Raw genomic sequence first — 19690 nt, 5'->3', positions numbered from 1 at the left:
AGTAAATATAAGGTTTTGTATGCAGAGTAGTAGAAACCTAAAAGGTTACATAAGAAATTTCGGGGATCAGAGTATAGAAGCTTTGGAGGTTGCAGAGGAAACTTAGGATGAAGCAGTTAATGGCAAGTTTTATTAAGTTAGTTTGGCTGTATTATAAAAGGTAGGTAATAATCAGGGAGGGTGAGTACAATGGCTGGACCAGTGTTTTTCATAGTGGTCATTGGTTGCTAGCTTAAATTGTTTGGAGTGAGTCAGGGACCTTATTTCTAGTGGGAGTTTGTTCCATGCAATAGAGGGATGGTAGCTATATAAGTTGCCCCCTGTGTTGGATTTGGGTTTATGGATTTTTAGTAGGTCTTGGGTTGAGCTTTGGAGAAGTCTGGTAGGGGAGTAGTGAGAGATGAGAGAATATAGACTTGGGCAGAAATCAGGCTGATATAGGATGGAGTGTATGATTTGGAGTTGAGATTGTAGGAACAGGTGAGGTAGTTTGGGCCAGTTCAGGTATTTTAGGAAGAGACAGTGGTGAGATTTATATGTTTGTTTAGCTGCAAATCTAGCTATTTTGTGGTAGGTTGATTCTATTTTGGTAAGTAGGAAGGAGTTCAGATTTATGAGTATTTGGGAACAATAGGTTAAGCATGCTAAAAGGTAGGCATGAGTAAGAGAAATCCTAGGTTCAGTAGTTAAGAATTTGTTTTTCCTGTACAGTAGTCCTAGCTTTTGGTGTTTTTTTGATACAATTGTTAATGTGAAGATCGAATTTTAGTTGGTCGTCATTGGTAATGCCAAGGAATTTTGTGCTAGTTTCGACTTCTATAGGAGTATTGTTTAGGGATCATATGGAGAAGGAAAGTTTAATGTGGTTTGCAGATTTAGGTGGAAAGAGTAGTAATTTTGTTTTCCTAGGTCTGAGGATGAGCTGAATATTAGTGAGCCATGTCTCTACTGAGTTGAAAGATGTCTGGGTATTTGTTAGGAGTTCTAAGGGGGGATTAGCAATAGTTATGACTATTGAGTCATCTGCATATTGGACAGTATTAGATTGAGGACAAGAGGAGTGGAGTGAGTTGATGAAGATGTTAGAGTAGAGGTCCAAGAATGGAACCTTGGGGGAACACCAGTTCTTACTGAGAGAGGGGTAGATAGTGCTGAGTCCCATCGTACTGACTGCAGCCTATCAGAGAACCATGCAACTGTATTAGGGGAGAAGTTTAGGTCTACAAATTTACTAAATAGTAGTGTGTGTGTGAAACGGTGTCAAAAGCCTTAGAAAGGTTAAAGACTAGACAGGATATGAGTTTGTGATCATCTGTAGACAGGGCTAAAGTGTTGAGAAATGATCTTTTATGAAAAAACCAATGTAGACCTCCACTTGTTTTCTTTGGTGTTGAGAAATGATAGTAGAGCTGTGTTTGTACTATACTTGGGACGGAAGCCATGCTGTGTTGGAGTGAGAAGATTTGCCTGTAAGAGCTAATGCATAACTTGTTTGTGTATACATTTCTCAAGGATTTTGGAGAGAGGGGAGAGGATAGCGATAGGTCTGAAATTAGATATTTCTGTGGAGTTACCTCCTTTATGAATAGGAATAGTGTAAAACTGTTTCCAGCTAGAAGGAACTTTAGACTTAGAGATGGAGTGATTGATTAGTATAGATACAGGCATAGCAAGGGAGTGTGCAGCAATCTGGAGAAAGTAAGAAGGAATATTGTCTGCTGATACAGAGCATGGTTTGAACTTTGAGAGTAGAATTCTGATATAGTCAGTGGAGATAGGTTTGGGAGAAAAGGGGTTTAGTGAGATAGTGGTTGAGGGATCTATGGTGAGGTTTGAAGTGCTGTTGTTTGAGAGGTTGTGGTTAAATAGTTTGGAAATGGATTTGATAAAGTAGGTGTTGAAGGTATTGTCAGTTTCTTCAGCAGGACATGGGTTTGGTGAAGTTGGGTTACCTGGATGTAGTATTTGGTTTATAGCATTCCAGAATGTTTTTGGATCAGATTTTAATGATGTTCTTCATCTCACATTGCTGCAGTCCTTACATATGGGTAGTCCGCTGTCCTCGGTCGGCCCGAATACCAAAGTATTAGGCTGACGTCGGTCAAGGCGCTTAAAACTGACATCAGGACGTCAGGGTACAAAAGCGCATGACCGACGTCATTTCCTCAGTCTTTTTTGCCGCATGGTCCGATGCAGAAGCAGCGTTGCAAGTGCCGTTTGAAATTTTTCGGAGTTTCAGACCGAATCCAAGTTGGCTAAGGGAATATTTTGGTTTTTCTTGCCTCAGTATTTTACCGGATGTCAGAAAAAGTGAATAACTGTATTTCTTGTGGGAAACAGATACCGCATAGGGATTATCATTCTTTGTGTATTCCTTGTTTGGGGCCTGAGCACGACGGGTGTCGCTTTTGTGCTAGGTTCAATAAACGCACTATTAAGGTTAGATTGTGCTAGGCTGGTCTTTGGGAAGCGGTGCAATTATAATATGCCGTTCTCCGAGACAAAGCAGCTAAACCCAGGCTAGATGAGTCGTCCGGTTCTTTAGAGGCTTCAGTGGAACCACTGGTTCCGTCGGAGACTTCTCTGGAGTCTCAGGGGGAGACTTTGATTTTGCAGGAGGTGATCTCTCAGGAGCCAGGTCAGGCTGAAGGGGCTACTGTACTCCCCTCCCTTCCTAGGGTGGTTAGGCCTTCTCCTTCTGTTTCCAAGGCTTCTCCCAGAGGCAGGCCAGTTTTACCTTCTGTTGGTGTCACTCCTAGTTCAGCAGGGTCTGTGCCTAAGAAGCACATGCTTAAAATGGCAGAAGATTTGATTACTCTGATTAGAGGTTCTTTGCCCCCTCCTGATAAGAGGCCTAGGGTGGAGCCAGAGTTGGGAAGTCTTGAGCAGGCTTCGGATGTTTCAGAGTCTTCAGCTGAAGACTTGCAGGAGTATTCTCCTTATTCTGATTCTGATGCAGATGATTCCACTCCTCCTGCTTCTCCTCCAGAGGATTTTTCTTTTTCAGAGACACTTCATTCTATGAGGGAACATTTTAAGTGGGAAGGTCAGGACTTCTCTGATTCTAGGAAAAGGCTTAGGGAGTTTTTGCTGTTACCCCAGCATAGGCCCTTGGCTATACCCCCTGTTCTGGATGTTGTGGAAGATGTGTTTGCAGAGGCTTCACTTAATCCTGATTCTCTGCCTCCTGCTCCTGTTAAACTGGATAGGTATTACAGGGTGCCTGAGGCTCATAAATATCTTTATAAGAGTCCTAGGGCGGACCCAGAAACTATTAGTCAGGGACCTAAGGGTGTCAAGGCCTCTGTTGTAAAAAATCCGGTTCCTCTAGATAAAGAAGCCAGAGCTTTGGATAGATGGGGAAAGAAGGTCTATACATCTTCTACCTTAGTGAGGGCTTTGAATTGCCAGTTTCATATGTTGAAATATCAAAACTTTCTTCTTTCTCAATTGAAGTCTAAGGTGGATGCTCTGGCGGAAGGCATTGAGTGTAAAGAATTACAAGATTTGGTGCATGTCTCTGAACAGGTGGGTAAGCATTCATTACAGTGTGGTTTTGATGCTGTGCAGGCCTCGTCTAGGGTGGCTGCCACTGGCTCAGTTCTTCGCTGGCACGTCTGGCTGAAGGATCAGAATTTATCTGACCATGTTAAGACAAGGATTTTGGATGCTCCTTTGCAGTCTGATGTGTTGTTTGGTTCACCTGTGGAGTCAGTCTTGAAGAAAATGGAAGACAAGGCTAAGTCTATGCAGGCTGTTAAAGATTTTGCAAGTTCAGCCTCCAGTTTAGTAGGAATTGGCCTGCTAAGGGGTGGACGTATCCTTCTTATGACTCTCAGTCTAGGGGTAGATCTAGACGAGGTAGGGGCAGAGCTCAGAGTTCTTTCAGGCCTAGAACAGGGAGTTCACCTGCACAATCTTCGGGTGAGGGCAGGGGACAGTCCTTTCGTAAACAGGCCCAATGACCCACTTTTTCAGCTGCCAGATCCTTCTTGCCTGGCAGCACCTTTGGGAGGAAGGTTAGCTCTCTTCAAGGAAAATTGGATGTTGATTACCCAAGACAAATGGGTATTGGATATCATACACCGGGGTTACAAGTTTTATTTCCATACCTTGCCTCCTTTCAAAGGCATGCCGGACATCCCTCCTCAGCAAAGACTAGAGGCTGCAAATTTCTCTACTACTTCAAATAGGGGCCATACAACCGGTCCCTCTGCCAGAAGTGGGCCTAGGATTTTATTCTCGCCTGTTTCTAGTACCAAAGAAAGGAAACACGTGGAGGCCAATTTTGGATTTATCTATCCTCAACACATATCTGGACATTCCCAAGTTCAAAATGTTGACGTTACAGCAGCTTTTACCTCTGCTGGGCAAAGATCACTGGATGGTGACTCTGGATCTCAAGGAGGCTTACCTTCATGTTCCTATCAGGCCCAGTTGCAGGAAGTATCTGCGTTTTCGGGCTGGGACTTCACATTATCAGTTTTCTGCATTGCCCTTTGGCTTATCTACTGCGCCCAGAGTGTTCACGAAGGTCCTGGCTCCAGTGGTAGCTTTCTTCAGGCTAAGAGGAATACAGATTTATCCTTATTTGGACGATTGCCTGCTTCTGGCTCAAGAAAAGGACGAACTTCTTCATCATTTACAGTATGTGATGGCAGTGTTAAGATGCCTGGGGTATTCTGTGAACGAAATAAAGTCCAGTCTAGTACCCTCTCAGGACATGTGCTTTCTGGGTGTGAGACTGAATACAGCATCCCAGATGGCCTTTTTGACCCCGGACAAACAAAAGAATCTTTCTCTTTACTTCCACCAGTTGTCTCGTCTGTCCAGGCTGACTGCAAGGACAGTCCTTCAAGCCTTGGGGTTCATGGCATCTTGTATTCTGGTACTTCCCAATGCCAAACTGCATATGAGGAAGCTACAATGGTATCTCAAGAATGTATGGACACAGCACTGCCAAGATTTGGACACTGTCATTCAAATAATACCTTGCATTCAAAAGGAATTTTTGTGGTGGGCTCAGGAATGTCACCTAAACAAGGGACTCTCTGTGACCCGGCCAGAGGCGAGTCAGATTTTAACAACAGATGCCTCAGACAAAGCTTGGGGAGCTCATCTAAATGGAAAATGGGTACAAGACACGTGGCCTGCCAGACTTCAACATCTACATATCAACTTGAAGGAGATGTTAGCAGTCCAATTTGCATTGATAGCTTTCAAGGATTTACTTCTTCCAGGGCAGGTGTTGATTCAAACAGACAACACAACTGTCATGTGGTACATCAACAAGCAAGGGGAACATTCTTATCCTCTATGCAGACAAGCAATGATTTTGTGGGAGACTGCTCTCAGTTTACGGCTAAATCTTCAGGCAAGGTTTCTGCCAGGAGCACAGAACTCCTTAGCAGATGTGTTGAGCAGACAAATTATGGATCCCCGTGGAAATTGGATCCTCATGTATTTCAGAGATTGACAGTGTTATGGGGAACTCCAGACATAGATCTGTTCGCTTCTCCACAAAATTACCAGCTGCCAAAGTTTTGCACAAAAGGTTTCATCCCACAGCTTGGAAAGTGGATGCTCTCTCATTCAATTGGAGCAATCTTCATGTGTATGCCTTTCCACCTCTGCCTCTCCTCCCAAAGGTACTGCTGAAGGTCAGACAGGACAAGCCAAACATGATTTTAATAGCTCCAGATTGGCCTCGACAGCACTGGTACCCATTACTGAGAAGTCTGGTACAGGAGCCTCCATGGCCTTTGCCTTCGATTCCTCACCTACTGTCTCAGGAGAACAGTCATTTACTCAATGTCAAACTTCATTCTCTACATCTGACAGCCTGGCATATTCTGTTTTAAACCCTGGAGGGTCTCAGCTTCCACAACAAGTTTTGAATGTTATTTTGGAGGCCAGAAGGCCTAGTACAAGGAAAGTTTACGCAGATAAATGGAGGAGATTTTTATTTTGGAGTACAACTAAGGACTTTGATGTTTCTAAACCTAATTTAAGTGTTGTTCTTCAATACCTTACTGAGTTATTGGACAAAGGTTTGTCCTTCTCCTCTATAAAGGTTCATGCTGCAGCAATTTCGGCTCACTATGACTGTGACCCACCTTTATTTTCTCAGCCTTTGTTTAAGCAATTCCTTAGAGGGGCAAAGAATATAAGACCCCCACGTAGAGCTCCTGCTCCTGCTTGGGATCTCAATTTTGTGTTGGAGAAACTTACTCTACAACCTTTTGAGCCTGCAGCATCGGCAGAGTTGAAATATTTATCATGGAAGACTGCTTTTTTGTTGGCCATTACCTCTGAAGGGTTTCTGAATTACAGGCCCTTATGGCAGTTGAGCCTTCTTAATTTTCCACAAGGATAGGGTGTCTTTGCGTACTAACCCTTCTTTTATGCCTAAAGTGGTTTCTAGTGTGGCTTTAAACCAAACTATTCATTTGCCTACTTTTTATGCAAACCCCCAAAATAAAGGGGAAAGGATTTTGCACACCTTGGATATACACAGACAGTTGCGATATTATTTGAGTAGAACTAAAGGGTTCAGGCAGTCTCAGCAGTTGTTTGTTTCTTTTGCTTTGGGTTCTCAGGGCAAACCTGTTTCAAAACAAACTATTTCTAAGTGGATTGGTTTTTGTATTGCTTTCTGTTATTCCCATCATGGTAAGGAGATTCCAGCTGGGATTAGGCCTCATTCCACTAGGGCTACTGCCACTTCTACAGCTTTTTTAAGGGGGGTGGCTACTAAAGATATTTTGGAGGCAGCTGCTTGGAGTTCAGTGCATACTTTCTCTAAGCATTACCACCTTCCACTTTACTCTAAATCTAGGGCTGGATTTGCCACTGCAATTTTACAGGGCATGTTGGCAGGTCCTAATGCTTTATAGTGTTGCCATCCTCCCTTACCTCTGCTTTGGGATTCTACCCATATGTAAGGACTGCAGCAATGTGAGATGAAGAACATAGTACAGTTTTGTACCTACCATAAATGTAGATGTTCGAAGATCCACATTGCTGCAGTCCAATTTACCCTCCCTCCTTCCCCTCTGTTGTTATAGGTAGTGGTATGATTTGTGTTGTACATATTGTAAATATGGTTAGTGCACGGGTGGCTGGTTAGGTTTTGCTGGTTTTTGGCTTTGGCCTTTCTTGTTAGGGCCTTCTGACATCTGGGGCAAGAAAAGACTGAGGAAATGACGTTGGTCATGCGCTTTTGTACCCTGACGTCCTGATGTCAGTTTTAAGCGCCTTGACCGACGTCAGCCTAATACTTTGGTATTCGGGCCGACCGAGGACAGCGGACTACCCATATGTAAGGACTGCAGCAATGTGGATCTTCGAACATCTACATTTATGGTAGGTACAAAACTGTACTTTTTGGGGGGATTATAATAAAAGTCTTTTTTGTCTTTGTTGATAAGTTTTTTTTTGTCTGATTTTGAAGTTCTTCATACTTTAGAAGGTCAGCTGGAAGTTTGGTTTGTACCCATGTTTCCCATGCCCTGTCTCTTGATTTCATAACGGTACGGGTGGCTTTAGATAGCCAGGATGAAATGTTTGCCTTTAATTGAACTTTTCTCTGTGGGGCTAGAGAATTTAAAATATTTAGGAAAGTTGAGTTGAAGGCATTTACTGCTTCATTGAGTAAGGAAATTCCAGTTAATTCTAGTGAGGAGGGTTTTAAAAGTGTCTGGGTTAAAGGTTCAAAGTTTGTGGCAGGTGATAAGTCTGTGTGGTTTGGGGAGATGGGTAATGTATCATAGCACTTTTATAGGTGAGTGGTTGCTCAGGGCATCAGGTAGAGTTTCAGGGTTATGGTATTTGCTGGGGTTAGAGACAAGAATCCAGTCTGTCAAGGAGCATGAAGAATGAAAGTTATTAGCATGGGTAGGTTTGGAGATTAGTTGTGTAAATCCATGGAGGTTTGTGTTGTGGAGGGTTTGGATTATTAAGGTTATGCCAATTAATGTTTACGTCCCCAAGAAGAATAGTTTCATTAGGGAAATTTAGGGAGAGATATGACAGTATATTTTCCATTAAGGGGATGTTGTCCCCTGCTGGAATGTATATGGCTACTACTGTGATGGTAGTAAAGTCATTGGGTTTGAGGTTTGTTATTAGTATTTCAGCAGGTGTAAAGGAGGGAATTGGTTCTTTAGGAAGGGAGAGAGTGAGTTAGTTAGAGCAAACTAAAGCACCACCTCCACCTTTTTTCTTTAAGCAATTTTCGCGAAGTATTTTATAACCAGGAGGAAGAATGCCTTTATCTTGGTTTTTAGGTTTAAGCCAAGTTTCTGTGACAGAGATAATGTCCTGGGTATGAAGAGATAACCAAGCATGAAACTGGCTTAGTTTATTGAGCATACTTCGAGTTTTGATAGAATTGAAGGATATTTTCTTTTTTGTTATGGGTGGTTGGTTAGAATTGGGGGTGATATTTTGTGGGGTGTTAGGAATAGTGGTAGAACCAGGGTTTGGGTGTATGTAACCAGACAAGAGTAATGTCCTTGGGAAGTCATAAGCTTTCAAATTTTGTGGGTAGTTGTGAAAATATTCATAGGCAGCCTCCTGACTCGGCAAATTAAGTGACTAAGCATCCTGGTGTGGACTGGTTTGGAATTTCTTAAGTCCAGCATCCATCACAAAGAAAAAATAATTTTGCCATCCATTCAGTTGACAAGGACTTCACTGTTGAGCATGTTTGACAAGACACTTTGGCCCTAAAGTCCTAAACTCCATCTATACACAACCATCTTTCCCCATTTCCCATTTTTGCACATGAGGGCAGGGTATCACTTCAACAGTGACAATCATCTGGAGGCAAAGTTTACACCGCCGGGTGGCTAGCCATGCCACTGTAATTCATGCACACCATACACACACATCTGTGGTCACTTTAGAGTGTCCAGTCTACCTACTGCATGTCTTTGGAATGTGGGAGGAAAACCAAGCGCCTGGAAGAAACCCAGACAAACATAGAGAGGATATGCGGACTCTGCACAGAATGCACCTCAGCCAAAGATCGAACTGAAAAAACTCCTACTGTGAGGCGACAACACTATCCACTGTGCCACTATCCCTAAACTTTTCATCTCATGTTTGCAGTTCCATTTTGTGACGACAGTACTGTATAAGTTTTAATTTGGTCAAACTAGTTTTGACATTTAGTGGTATGTGATTTGAAAGTTTTGAGCTACCCTCTTTTAAAAATCTTCCCCTTTTGTTGTTGTGGTTAATTTATTTTAACAGAAATTTATTGGACTTTGTATTAACCTATTTGTTGTTGCAGTTTAGACTGAAGGATGAAAAGAACTGGTTGTTATAGTTGAATACTAGACTGAAGTCATCTAAAAATCATCTGTACAAGACTGAGATGAGAGTGATTTTAGTTAATTTTCATAGCCAAATATTTCCTAACCATTTTATTTCTTTTTTCTATATCCATTTTGCCTTCATGCCTGCTGACCATCAAGCTCTTTCTACAATCAGGCTCCTCTTCTTCTCTTTCGGCTGTTCCCATTAGGGGTCGCCACAGTGGATCATCTGTTTCCATTTCTTCCTGTCCTCTGCATATTGCTCTGTCACACCAACCACCTGCATGTCCTCTCACTACATCTATAAACCTTATCTTAGGACTTCCTCTTTTCCTATTACCTGGCAGGTCCGTCCTTAGCATCCTTTTCCCAATATACCCAGCATCCCTCCTCAGCACATGTCCAAACCAACGCAATCTCGCCTCTCTGACTTTGTCTCCAAACCGTCCAACCTGAGCTGACCCTCTAATATACTCATTCCTAATCCTGTCCATCCTTGTCACATGCAGTGCAAATCTTAACATCTTTAACTCTGTCACTTCCAGCTCTGACTCCTGCCTTTTTGTCAGTGCCACTGTCTCCAACCCATATTTGTCAGTGCCACCGTCTCCAACCCATACAACATAGCTGGTCTCACTACCCTCTTGTAGACCTTCCCTTTCACTCTTACTGGTACCCATCTGTCACAAATCACTCCTGACACTCTTCTCCACCCATTCCACCCTGCCTGTACTCTCGTTCTTCACCTCTCTTCCACACTCACCATTACTCTAAACTGTTGATCCCAGGTACTTAAACTCATCCACCTTCACCAGCTCTACTCCCTTCATCCTCACCATTCCCCTATCCTCCCTCTCATTCACACACACATATTCTGTCTTAGTCCTGCTGACCTTCATTCCTCTCCTTTATAGACCATATCTCCACCTCTCCAGGGTCTCCTCAACCTGGACCTACTCTCACTACAGATCACAATGTCATCTGCAAACATCATAGTCCATGGTGCCTCCTGTCTGATCTCATCTGTCAACCTGTCCATCACCATTGCAAATAAGAAAGGGCTCAGAGCTGATCCTTGATATAATCCCACCTCCACCTGAAACGCATCTGTCACTCCCACTGCAGACTTCACCACTGTCATACTACCCTCGTATGTATCCTGTACCACTCCTACATACTTCGCTGCCACTCCTGACTTCCTCATACAATACCACAACTCCTCTCCAGGCACCCTATCATATGCTTTCTCCAAGTCCACAAAGACACAGTGCAATTCCTCCTGACCTTCTCTATATTTCTCCATCAACACACTCAGAGCAAACATCGCATCTGTAGTGCTCTTTCCCGGCATGAAACCATACTGCTGATCACTAATCATCACCTCCCTTTTTAACCTAGCTTCCACTACTCTTTCCCATAACTTCAAGCTGTGACTGATCAATTTTATCCCTCTGTAGTTACTACAGCTCTGCACATCACCCTTATTCTTAAAAATAGGTATCAAAACACTTTTTCTTCACTCCTCAGGCATCCTCTGACTTTCCAAGATTTCATTAAACAATCTGGTTAAAAACTCCACTGCCATTTCTCCTAAGCACCTCCATGCTTCCACTGGTATGTCATCTGGACCAACAGCCTTTCCATTCTTCATCCTCTTCATAGCTGTCCGTACTTCCTCCTTGCTAATCTGTTTCACTTCCTGATGCACTATCCCCATATCATCCAGCCTTCTCTCTCTCTCTCATTCTCTTCATTCATCAGCCCCTCAAAGTACTATTTCCATCTGCTCAACACACACTCCTCACTTGTGAGTACATTTCCCCCACTATCCTTTATCACCCTTACCCTGCTGCACATCTTTTCCAGCTCGGTCCCTCTGTCTAGCCAATCGGTACAGGTCCTTTTCTTCCTCTTTAGTGTCCCTTTCATACAACTCGCCATATGCCTTATCCTTAGCCTTTGCCACCTCTCTCTTTGCCATGCTTCTCATCTCCTTATACTACTGTCTACTTTCTTCATCTCTCTGACAATCCCACTTCTTCTTCGCCAGCCTCTTCCTCTGTATACTCTTCTGTACTTCCTCATTCCTCCACCAGGTCTCCTTGTCCTCCTTCCTCTGTCCAGATGTCACACTAAGCACCTTTCTAGCTGTCTCCCTTACCATCTCTGCTGTAGTTACCCAGCTGTTCGGTAACTCTTCACTGCCCCCCAGTGCCTGTTTTAACTCTTCCCTAAACTCCACCTCACAATCATCCTTTTTCAATTTCCACGATTTGATCTTTGGCACTGCTCTCACACTTGTCCTCCTCTTCTTGATCACCAGTGTCATCCTACAGACCACCATTCTATGCTGCCTAACTACACTTTCCCAGCCACTGGGGATGCACAAGCCAGTGCATTTCTTCGTGCTGGTCCCAAGCCCGGATAAATGGGGAGGGGTACGTCAGGAAGGGCATCTGGTGTAAAACCTCTGCCAAATAACATATGCAGACAACAATACAGATTTCCTGCTACAGTCAGACATGGGACACTTATTCTTCTTCTCCAGGCATTTCACCTAGTGTTGGATAGGAGCTAGCTGGTACGGGGTGGGGTCATGAGTTATGCAGCAACAAGGATATCCCAGGAATAGAGACCTGTATGATGACCCTAACCTCACTTCTCGGTGTGTGTTGGGTGGTCTACAGTCCACACTGCCAGACAGTCTTTTTTGCCCTCTCCATACAAGTGCATGTCCTCAGTCACATATTGGCTACCAAGCTTTATCAGACACTCTCCTGGTCCATTCTTTCCTTCCTTCAAGCCCAGGGGCTGGGGTGGAGAGAGCCAGCTGGATCATTTGTTCCTCTGGAAAGTGAAAGCCAGGTGCCAGGAGTGGTGGTATTATCCTTTAAAAGTTATGGATTTTTTGTTTATGCAACTAACTCCTTCTCCTGACCATGGTGACTTCTGTTACAGCTCGCTTCACAGGTGGAGTGTGCTTGTTTCTGTACATGCATTCCACTAAATAAGTGCAGTTTTCTTGGTATCCTTGTGGACCAGCGTATGTTTCCCTCTGCAGCATTTGTAGCTGCTCCTCCCGGCACCTGAGCCACTGGAAAAATCTTGGCTGGTGATGTGAAAGTCAGGGCTTCATTGTCTTGCCAATGGAGCTGGTGAGTTTTGTGTACCATTTTACCACTTTGACAAAGTTTTAAATCATATTCTTAATATGTTTGATATTCCTGCTTCTTTATTATTTCATTACTAATTTAAACTCAATAAACCAATCAAATGAGTTCAGGTTGGAGTATAGCTTCCATTGTCATTTGGCTTTTACTTTCCTGGAATGCATTTTGATTTCTCACCATCTTTTTTAGGGTTCTGGAGTCAACAGAGATCCTATCTACAGATACTGACAGCAGCTCAGCCGAAGACAGTGATTTTGAAGAAATGGGCAAAAACATTGAGAACATGTTGCAAAACAAGAAAACAAGCTCTCAGCTCTCAAGGGAACGAGAAGAGCAAGAAAGGAAGGAATTGCAGAGAATGCTGATGGGTGAAGATAGTGGAAATGAAAAGGACAGAAACAAAAAAGACAAGAAAGACAGGAAAGGATTGTGTAAGTAACAGAACTAAGCCAGAATAAAGATTGTATAACTAAATGGCTGTCAAAAAATAAGCTTTTGAACAACTAGTGAAGGGTTGGAAATATCCTCAGGAAACGGGTGGTGAGTAGCTTCACTGATTATTTTTATGGTAGATTATGAATTATTATGTGTTTTAGACATGAAGATTTTCCTACCTTTTACTCTTACATACTCCCTCTGTGTACTCCAGTCATCCTTACCATTCCATGTCATGTTTAAAAATAATAAATGATTAAAATCTAGTTTGAAACAGAAGCGTTAGAAATTGATGTGCATTCTTTAGAAACTGTAATAAAATTATATAGGAACAATGTATATTAAGTATTAAAAATAGATGAAAGATAATGTCATGATCAGTAAAGTTTGTATTTTAGATCATAAAGTAGATTTCATTGTTTTATGCTTCACATCATCTTACAGACATGCCACATAAATGCATTAGCTTTCTTTCCATTCTGGCCATATCTTATATAACTTTAAGATACTTGAAGAATTCCATCATTTGATTAATTTTATTAAACAGAATCCCAGCTTAAAGGTCATGTAACTGGTAAAATGAAATTGATAGCTGTTAAAAATAACTTTGGACTAGTAATGAATAGCAACATAAACTGAATCAAACAAAAGCATATCACTTGTGTTGAAGTAACTCTATTTTTAGAAACTAATTAGTGTTTAGGAAGAGATGTATGTAAAGCCTACAATGTTTGGTCAGGATAAAATGCACCTTTATCATCAGAAGAACAGGACGATTAACTTGAGACTTGTCAAACTGACGACTCAAAGATTAAATCTATTGTGAACTATTTAAAGATCAAGCAAGAATTCTGAGGTCCATGGATAATCTATGTTCATAATTTAAGAATAACCATATGGAATTTAATGTTAGTAAAAGATTATTCATTATGGAAACAACTCTTGTTATTATTAGATATGGAACTGTAATTCTCAGTGGTGAAAGTAATTTTAGAAACTTGCGTTACTGTAGTCAGCAGGTTTACTTATGAAGTTTATTAGGTGATTTGCTGTGCTCTAAAGGATATAATACGGTGTATTTTCAAGAGGAATGAAAGAGTCTGTACAAGGTAATAGACCTTGTATTGAATATTGTACTTAGTTTGTAATTGTAATAGATCTCAATTGGCGATATTGGAGAAAATCCAAAAGTGTTTTATTAGGCAAATCAGTAGGGTCAAGCACCTGGGATATGTAGCTAGACTGAGTTCTCTCTCTTTACTGTGTCAATTACAGGTTGATTAGGGGGTGACCCGATTTTAATTTATAAATTTATAAATGTCTGACAGATATTTCACTGGTAGTTTATTTAGCAATTGAGTTCAGTTCTAATCACCATAGAACAAGAATATCTGGTGCCTAGTCTTCATAACTGGCTTGGGGGGGAATGGTTTACCACTACAAATAAGAACAGCTAACAACCAAGAAATATTTGAAAGTGCAGTAGATGACTATTTTAGAAGTAATTTTTTTTGTGTGTGTGCTTTTTACCACAGCAAGTTTTGTCCAGGTTCTTTTGTTGCGGTGTGGTGTTCTGCACCCCGCACATCTTAATATAATTCATTTCTCTCTCTCTCTCTTTTTTTTTTGTCCCTACCTGCAAGACCATTTACATGTTGTGTTAATATTGACAAAATAGCTATTCTACTACTCGCACATATTATGATATATGTGACAGTTCTTTTGAGAATATTTCTGTCTTGCAGTTTACGTGCACTCACTAATATTTGGCAGGCTGATCTTCCGTGTGTTTATCTCTGTTTGAGCCTGTGTCACATTTTACCAGCCTTTTTTACATCAGTAAAAAGCACTCAAGAAACAAAAATAAAATACTTTTAAAAAATATTAGAAAAATTCCCTTTTAAACTCACTGCAAAAATACAAAACTAAAACCACTTTCCAGCCTCCTCCCCAATGGAACTTGCATAGTTTTAGTAGACATTAACTTTTCACTGTAATTGCACTGGGTACTTTTAAGTAAGCTAAGTTATGTGCTGTTATATTTAATGCATTAAAATACTAAAACTGCTGTGGAGGCAGCTACTTGTATAAGTATTAATGCCCCTTACTTTCAAACTTCATTTATCCCAGACTTCTTGCCAGTATCCCTCTACATGTTAATTGCATTGTACCTTGTAAATTTCACTCAGAACACACTCTTTAGAGCTCTTAAATGTTAAATGTGGGTGAAAGCTGTCAACTTTGCAAATTCAATGAAGAACCTTTGTTGATTTCACTCAGTAAACGTTTCAGACCCCATCATGTCTGATTGCTTGTACCTGTAGGCCTCTTGCATCATTTTAAAGTAGATATCAGTGTGAAAACAGGTGGCAACTTTGTAAATGCAAAAAAGAGCTATCATTCTTTACGCCCTTGATCATTTTTAACCATGTTTTGTAAAACTAAATTTGTCTGTAGCCTAAATTAAGGACATTAGTCTAGATACCCAGCTCTAAAAATAGGAGAAATAATTATATTTTAATTTTATGTATAGTATGACCAGTGCACTGTTTACATTCCCCCAGCAGTAGCGAAGATCCCATTGTTTAACTTTAATTTCTTCTTTTCCAGCCTTTTTCACCTTGTTACATTTGTAAAACCTGGATATACTGCATTTAGGAAAATTACTTTTGTACTTAAATATTACTAGCAAATGCAGATATCTGTGATAAAATCTCACTATCTCATGTTTAAAAATACCCCAACTGCATAGTATACAGGACTGCTTTACAGCAAAACATGCATTTTACATCATGATGTTAATAAGAACAAAAACTGTTACATTTGGTAGTTCTTCATCCCCTTCAGTGTCATTGTAAGCATTAATGATATAACATGGGGTTTATGCTTTGCAGTTTTCTGTCAGTTTAACACAGTCCACTAACTTCCAGTCTTTTTCTACCATTTCTTGCTGAACCATGGTTCACATATCTAAACTACATCTGATAGCATTTATGCTTCCAGTTAGTTCTTCACTAATTTTACATTGTTGCTGGTCTTTTCTCTGATCATCTTAGTCACCCAACACCAGTCTCTGGTATAAGATGTTCATCATGCATACAGCTGCAGTCATAACAGATGGATTTTCCTGCCGTCAGGCGGGTCCTCGGTCGGCCAAATTCCAAAGTCTAGGTCCGGCGTTGGATGTTGTCGCTTCTTCCCTGACGTCAGTGCGACAGGGGTATAAAAGAACCAGCCGACGCCATTTTCTTCAGTCTTTCTTGCCACGCGGTGCCTGAAGCAGAAGCATTTCGCAAGTGCCGGTTGGCCAGCTCCTGAGATTACAAATATTTTTCAACCAAAATCTTCTTGAAAGCTAAGTACCCCGTTGGGGAAACTTTTCTTGCCTCAGACCGATGTCAGACAAAGTTAATAATTGCATTTCATGTGGGAAGCAAATACCGCATAAGGATTTTCATTCCCTCTGCATTCCTTGCCTAGGCCCAGACCACGACGTCTCGGCCTGTTGTTTTTGTGCTACATTCAATAGACGCACTATTAAGCATTGGGTGGAGTTCGCCCAACACTATTCTGGCAAAAAGTTTAATTACATTATGTCGTCGGATACTCCGACTCCAGTTTTGAGTAAAAGACGCAAAGATAAGGACCGGCATACGAAGTCCGCGACTTCAACCGACACCACGCTAAAGCCGACTACAGGTGGTCCGGTTCTCAGCGAGGCGCCTACGCAGCCCCTGACTACTGATGACACTTCATTGGCGGTGTCTTCTGTGCTCGAGGTCGCAGGCTCTTCGGCCCACACCCCGACTACAGATACCGAAGCCACTCTTGGCGGTAAAACTCAGAGTTTAGACAGGCCTGCCACCTCTCAAGGTGTCTTCAGGCCTTCTTCTTCTTTTTCCATCAAGGCTTTCACTAAGTCTAAAGCAGCCATGCATACTAAAAGACAAGCTCCACAGGGCCCCTCTCAAGGCCCCATGCCTAAAAAGCAGATGCTCAAAATGGCTGAGGATTTGATTACTCTTATCAGGGGTTCTCAACCCCCGGACAAAAGGCCCAGAGTGGAGGAAGAATCCTCTTCCTCGGACCAGGCCTCCATTATTTCAGAACATTCTGAAGACCAGGAACATTCATACTCCCCTTTTGAAGATTCTGATGCAGAGGAGTCCATTCCCTCTGTCTTCCCCCCCTGAGGATTACTCTTTTGGGGAAACCTTACATACCTTGAGGGAACACTTCCACTGGGAAGGCCAAGAGTACTCAGACTCCAAGAAAAGGCTTAGGGATTTCCTTTTGCTCCCTCAGCACAGGCCTCTGGCTATACCTCCTGTATTAGACATACTAGATGATGTGTATTCGGAGGCCTACCTTAACCCAGATTCTTTACCTTCAGCTCCAGTCAAGCCTGACAGGTATTACCGGGTTCCTGATTCACACCAATTCCTATACAAAAGCCATGCGGCTGACCCAGAAACTATTTCACAGGGTCCCAAGGGAATTAAGGCCTCCACTGCTAAAAATCCATTACCTTTAGAGAGAGATTCCAGAGCTTTAGAAAGGTGGGGGAAGAAGATATACACCTCGGTCACCTTAACCATGAGGGCATTAAACTGTCAGTTCCATATGTTAAAGTACCAACAGTTTCTGTTATCACAGTTGAAAAGCAAAATGTCACAACCTGAACAACCAGACTTGAAGGAGTTACAGGATTTGTTACATAGTGCAGAGCAAGTGGGTAAACATACCTTGCAATGTGGTTTTGATGCTTTAGAGGCCTCTTGTGGAGCTGCTGTTACAGGATCAGTCATACGTAGACATGCTTGGCTCAAAGAGCAATCCTTACCAGATCATGTCAAAGCTAAATTACTAGATGCATCTCTTCAAAAAGATGTATTGTTTGGTGTTAAAGCTGAGGAGGTATTAAAGAAAATGGAGGAAAAGGCAAAATCAATGCAAAGAGTGAAAGATTTCCTACAGGTACAACCTCCACGTTTCAGTAGAAATTGGCCTTCAAAAAATTGGTCCTTTCCAGCCACGGACAGACCCCAAAGAGGTAGATACAGGCGCCCGAGGGGTAGAGGGCAATCTTAAGGATCGTTTAGAGGCAGACAATGGCAAGCACCTACACAAAGAGGTGGTGAGGATAGTTCACAGCCATTCAGAAAGCAGAACCAATGACTTTCCCCTTTGCATGCCAAGCAAAGTTCAAAATGGCAGCACCTTTAGGCGGAAAACTGGCATTATTTTCAAAAAATTGGCATATTGTCACAAAAGACAAATGGATCCTGGACATTATAGACAGAGACTACAGATTCCACTTTCACACCCTTCCAAAAATGAGAGGCATGCCAAACCTGCCACACAATCAAAGGGCAGAGGCACAAAAACAAATTTCAGATCTCATGGACATGAAAGCTATTCAAGAGGTACCTGCACAAGAACAGGGTCAAGGTTTTTACTCCAGACTATTCCTGGTACCAAGGAAGAGATTGGAGACCTATTTTGGACCTATCCATCCTAAACACATTTTTACTCGTGCCGAAATTCAAGATGCTCACATTACAACAGCCTCTTCCCATGCTGGGCAAGGAGTCTTGGCTGGTAACATTGGACCTCAAGGAGGCATACCTGCATGTCCCAATCAGACAAGATTGCAGAAGATACCTCAGATTTCTTGCAGGTTCAACCCATTATCAATTCTCTGCATTGCCCTTTGGCTTATCTACTGTGCCCAGAGTGTTCACGAAATGCATGGCATCAGTAATTGCCTACTGCAGACTTCAAGGGATACAAATATACCCATATTTGGATGACTGCCTGATCCAAGCGGACAGCAAACGCATACTTCTGAAACATCTGGCATTTGTAATAATGTTGTTGAATTCTTTGGGATACACAGTCAACAAAAAGAAATCAAGGCTAATACCCTCTCAAACAGTAATTTTCCTGGGTGCCAGCTTGAATACAAATACCCAGATGGCCTACCTCACGCCAGAGAAACAAGGGCAACTAACTCAATACTTCAGAAAACTGGCAACTTTCACCAGGCTGACTGCAAGGAAAATCCTGCAGGCTCTGGGATTCATGGCATCTTGCATTATACTAATCCCATGTGCAAAGCTGCATATGAGGAAACTTCAATGGTACCTAAAAAACCTATGGTCTCAACACAGCCACAGTTTGGAAAGAATAATACCACTGATTCCATGTCTTCAAAAGGAATTTCTGTGGTGGGCTCAAGCATGCCAAAGAAACACAGGTCTCCCATTCTGCAAGCCTCAAGTAAATCAAGTCATCACAACAGACGCCTCGGACTACGCCTGGGGGGCGCACATGACAGATCGGTGCATTCAGGGCAAATAGTCCCAAAAAGAAAAGCACCTACACATCAATCAAAAGGAAATGCTAGCAGTAATAAATGCTATTATAGATTACAAAGACCTACTGCATCCAGGCCAGCTGTTGATAAGGACAGACAACACCACAGTAATGTGGTACATAAACAAACATGGAGGAACCCATTCATACCCCCTATGCAGGCTAGCCATGTCTCTTTGGAACATGGCTCTGGAATTACAAATCGAACTTCAAGCACAGTACCTGCCAGGCAAGGAAAACACGCTGGCAGACAACCTAAGCAGAAATATGACAGATCCACACGAATGGAAGTTGCATCCTCAAGTTTTTACAAAGATAATTCAAGCATGGGGAAGGCCAGACATAGATCTCTTTGCCTCCCACAGAAATCACCAATTGGAAAAA

The 19690-nt window shown here is 42.1% G+C and overlaps 1 protein-coding gene across 1 annotated transcript in view; it reads left to right on the top strand.

The window, feature by feature from the left end:
• TAF1 (TATA-box binding protein associated factor 1) overlaps positions 1–19690 on the top strand; it is a 2792652-nt gene that overhangs the window by 1461608 nt on the left and 1311354 nt on the right. The window contains exon 24 of the mRNA XM_044057257.1: positions 12683–12924. Coding sequence (XP_043913192.1) covers positions 12683–12924 — 242 coding nt within the window. The remainder of the gene's footprint in view (positions 1–12682; positions 12925–19690) is intronic.

Source organism: Protopterus annectens, chromosome 15.part0 (genome assembly GCF_019279795.1).
Source record: "Protopterus annectens isolate FY-2018-M chromosome 15.part0, PAN1.0, whole genome shotgun sequence".
In the NCBI taxonomy this organism is placed as follows: domain Eukaryota; kingdom Metazoa; phylum Chordata; order Ceratodontiformes; family Protopteridae; genus Protopterus; species Protopterus annectens.
Note: the sequence above shows the minus strand (reverse complement) of the source record. Positions and strands in the feature narration are given on the sequence as shown.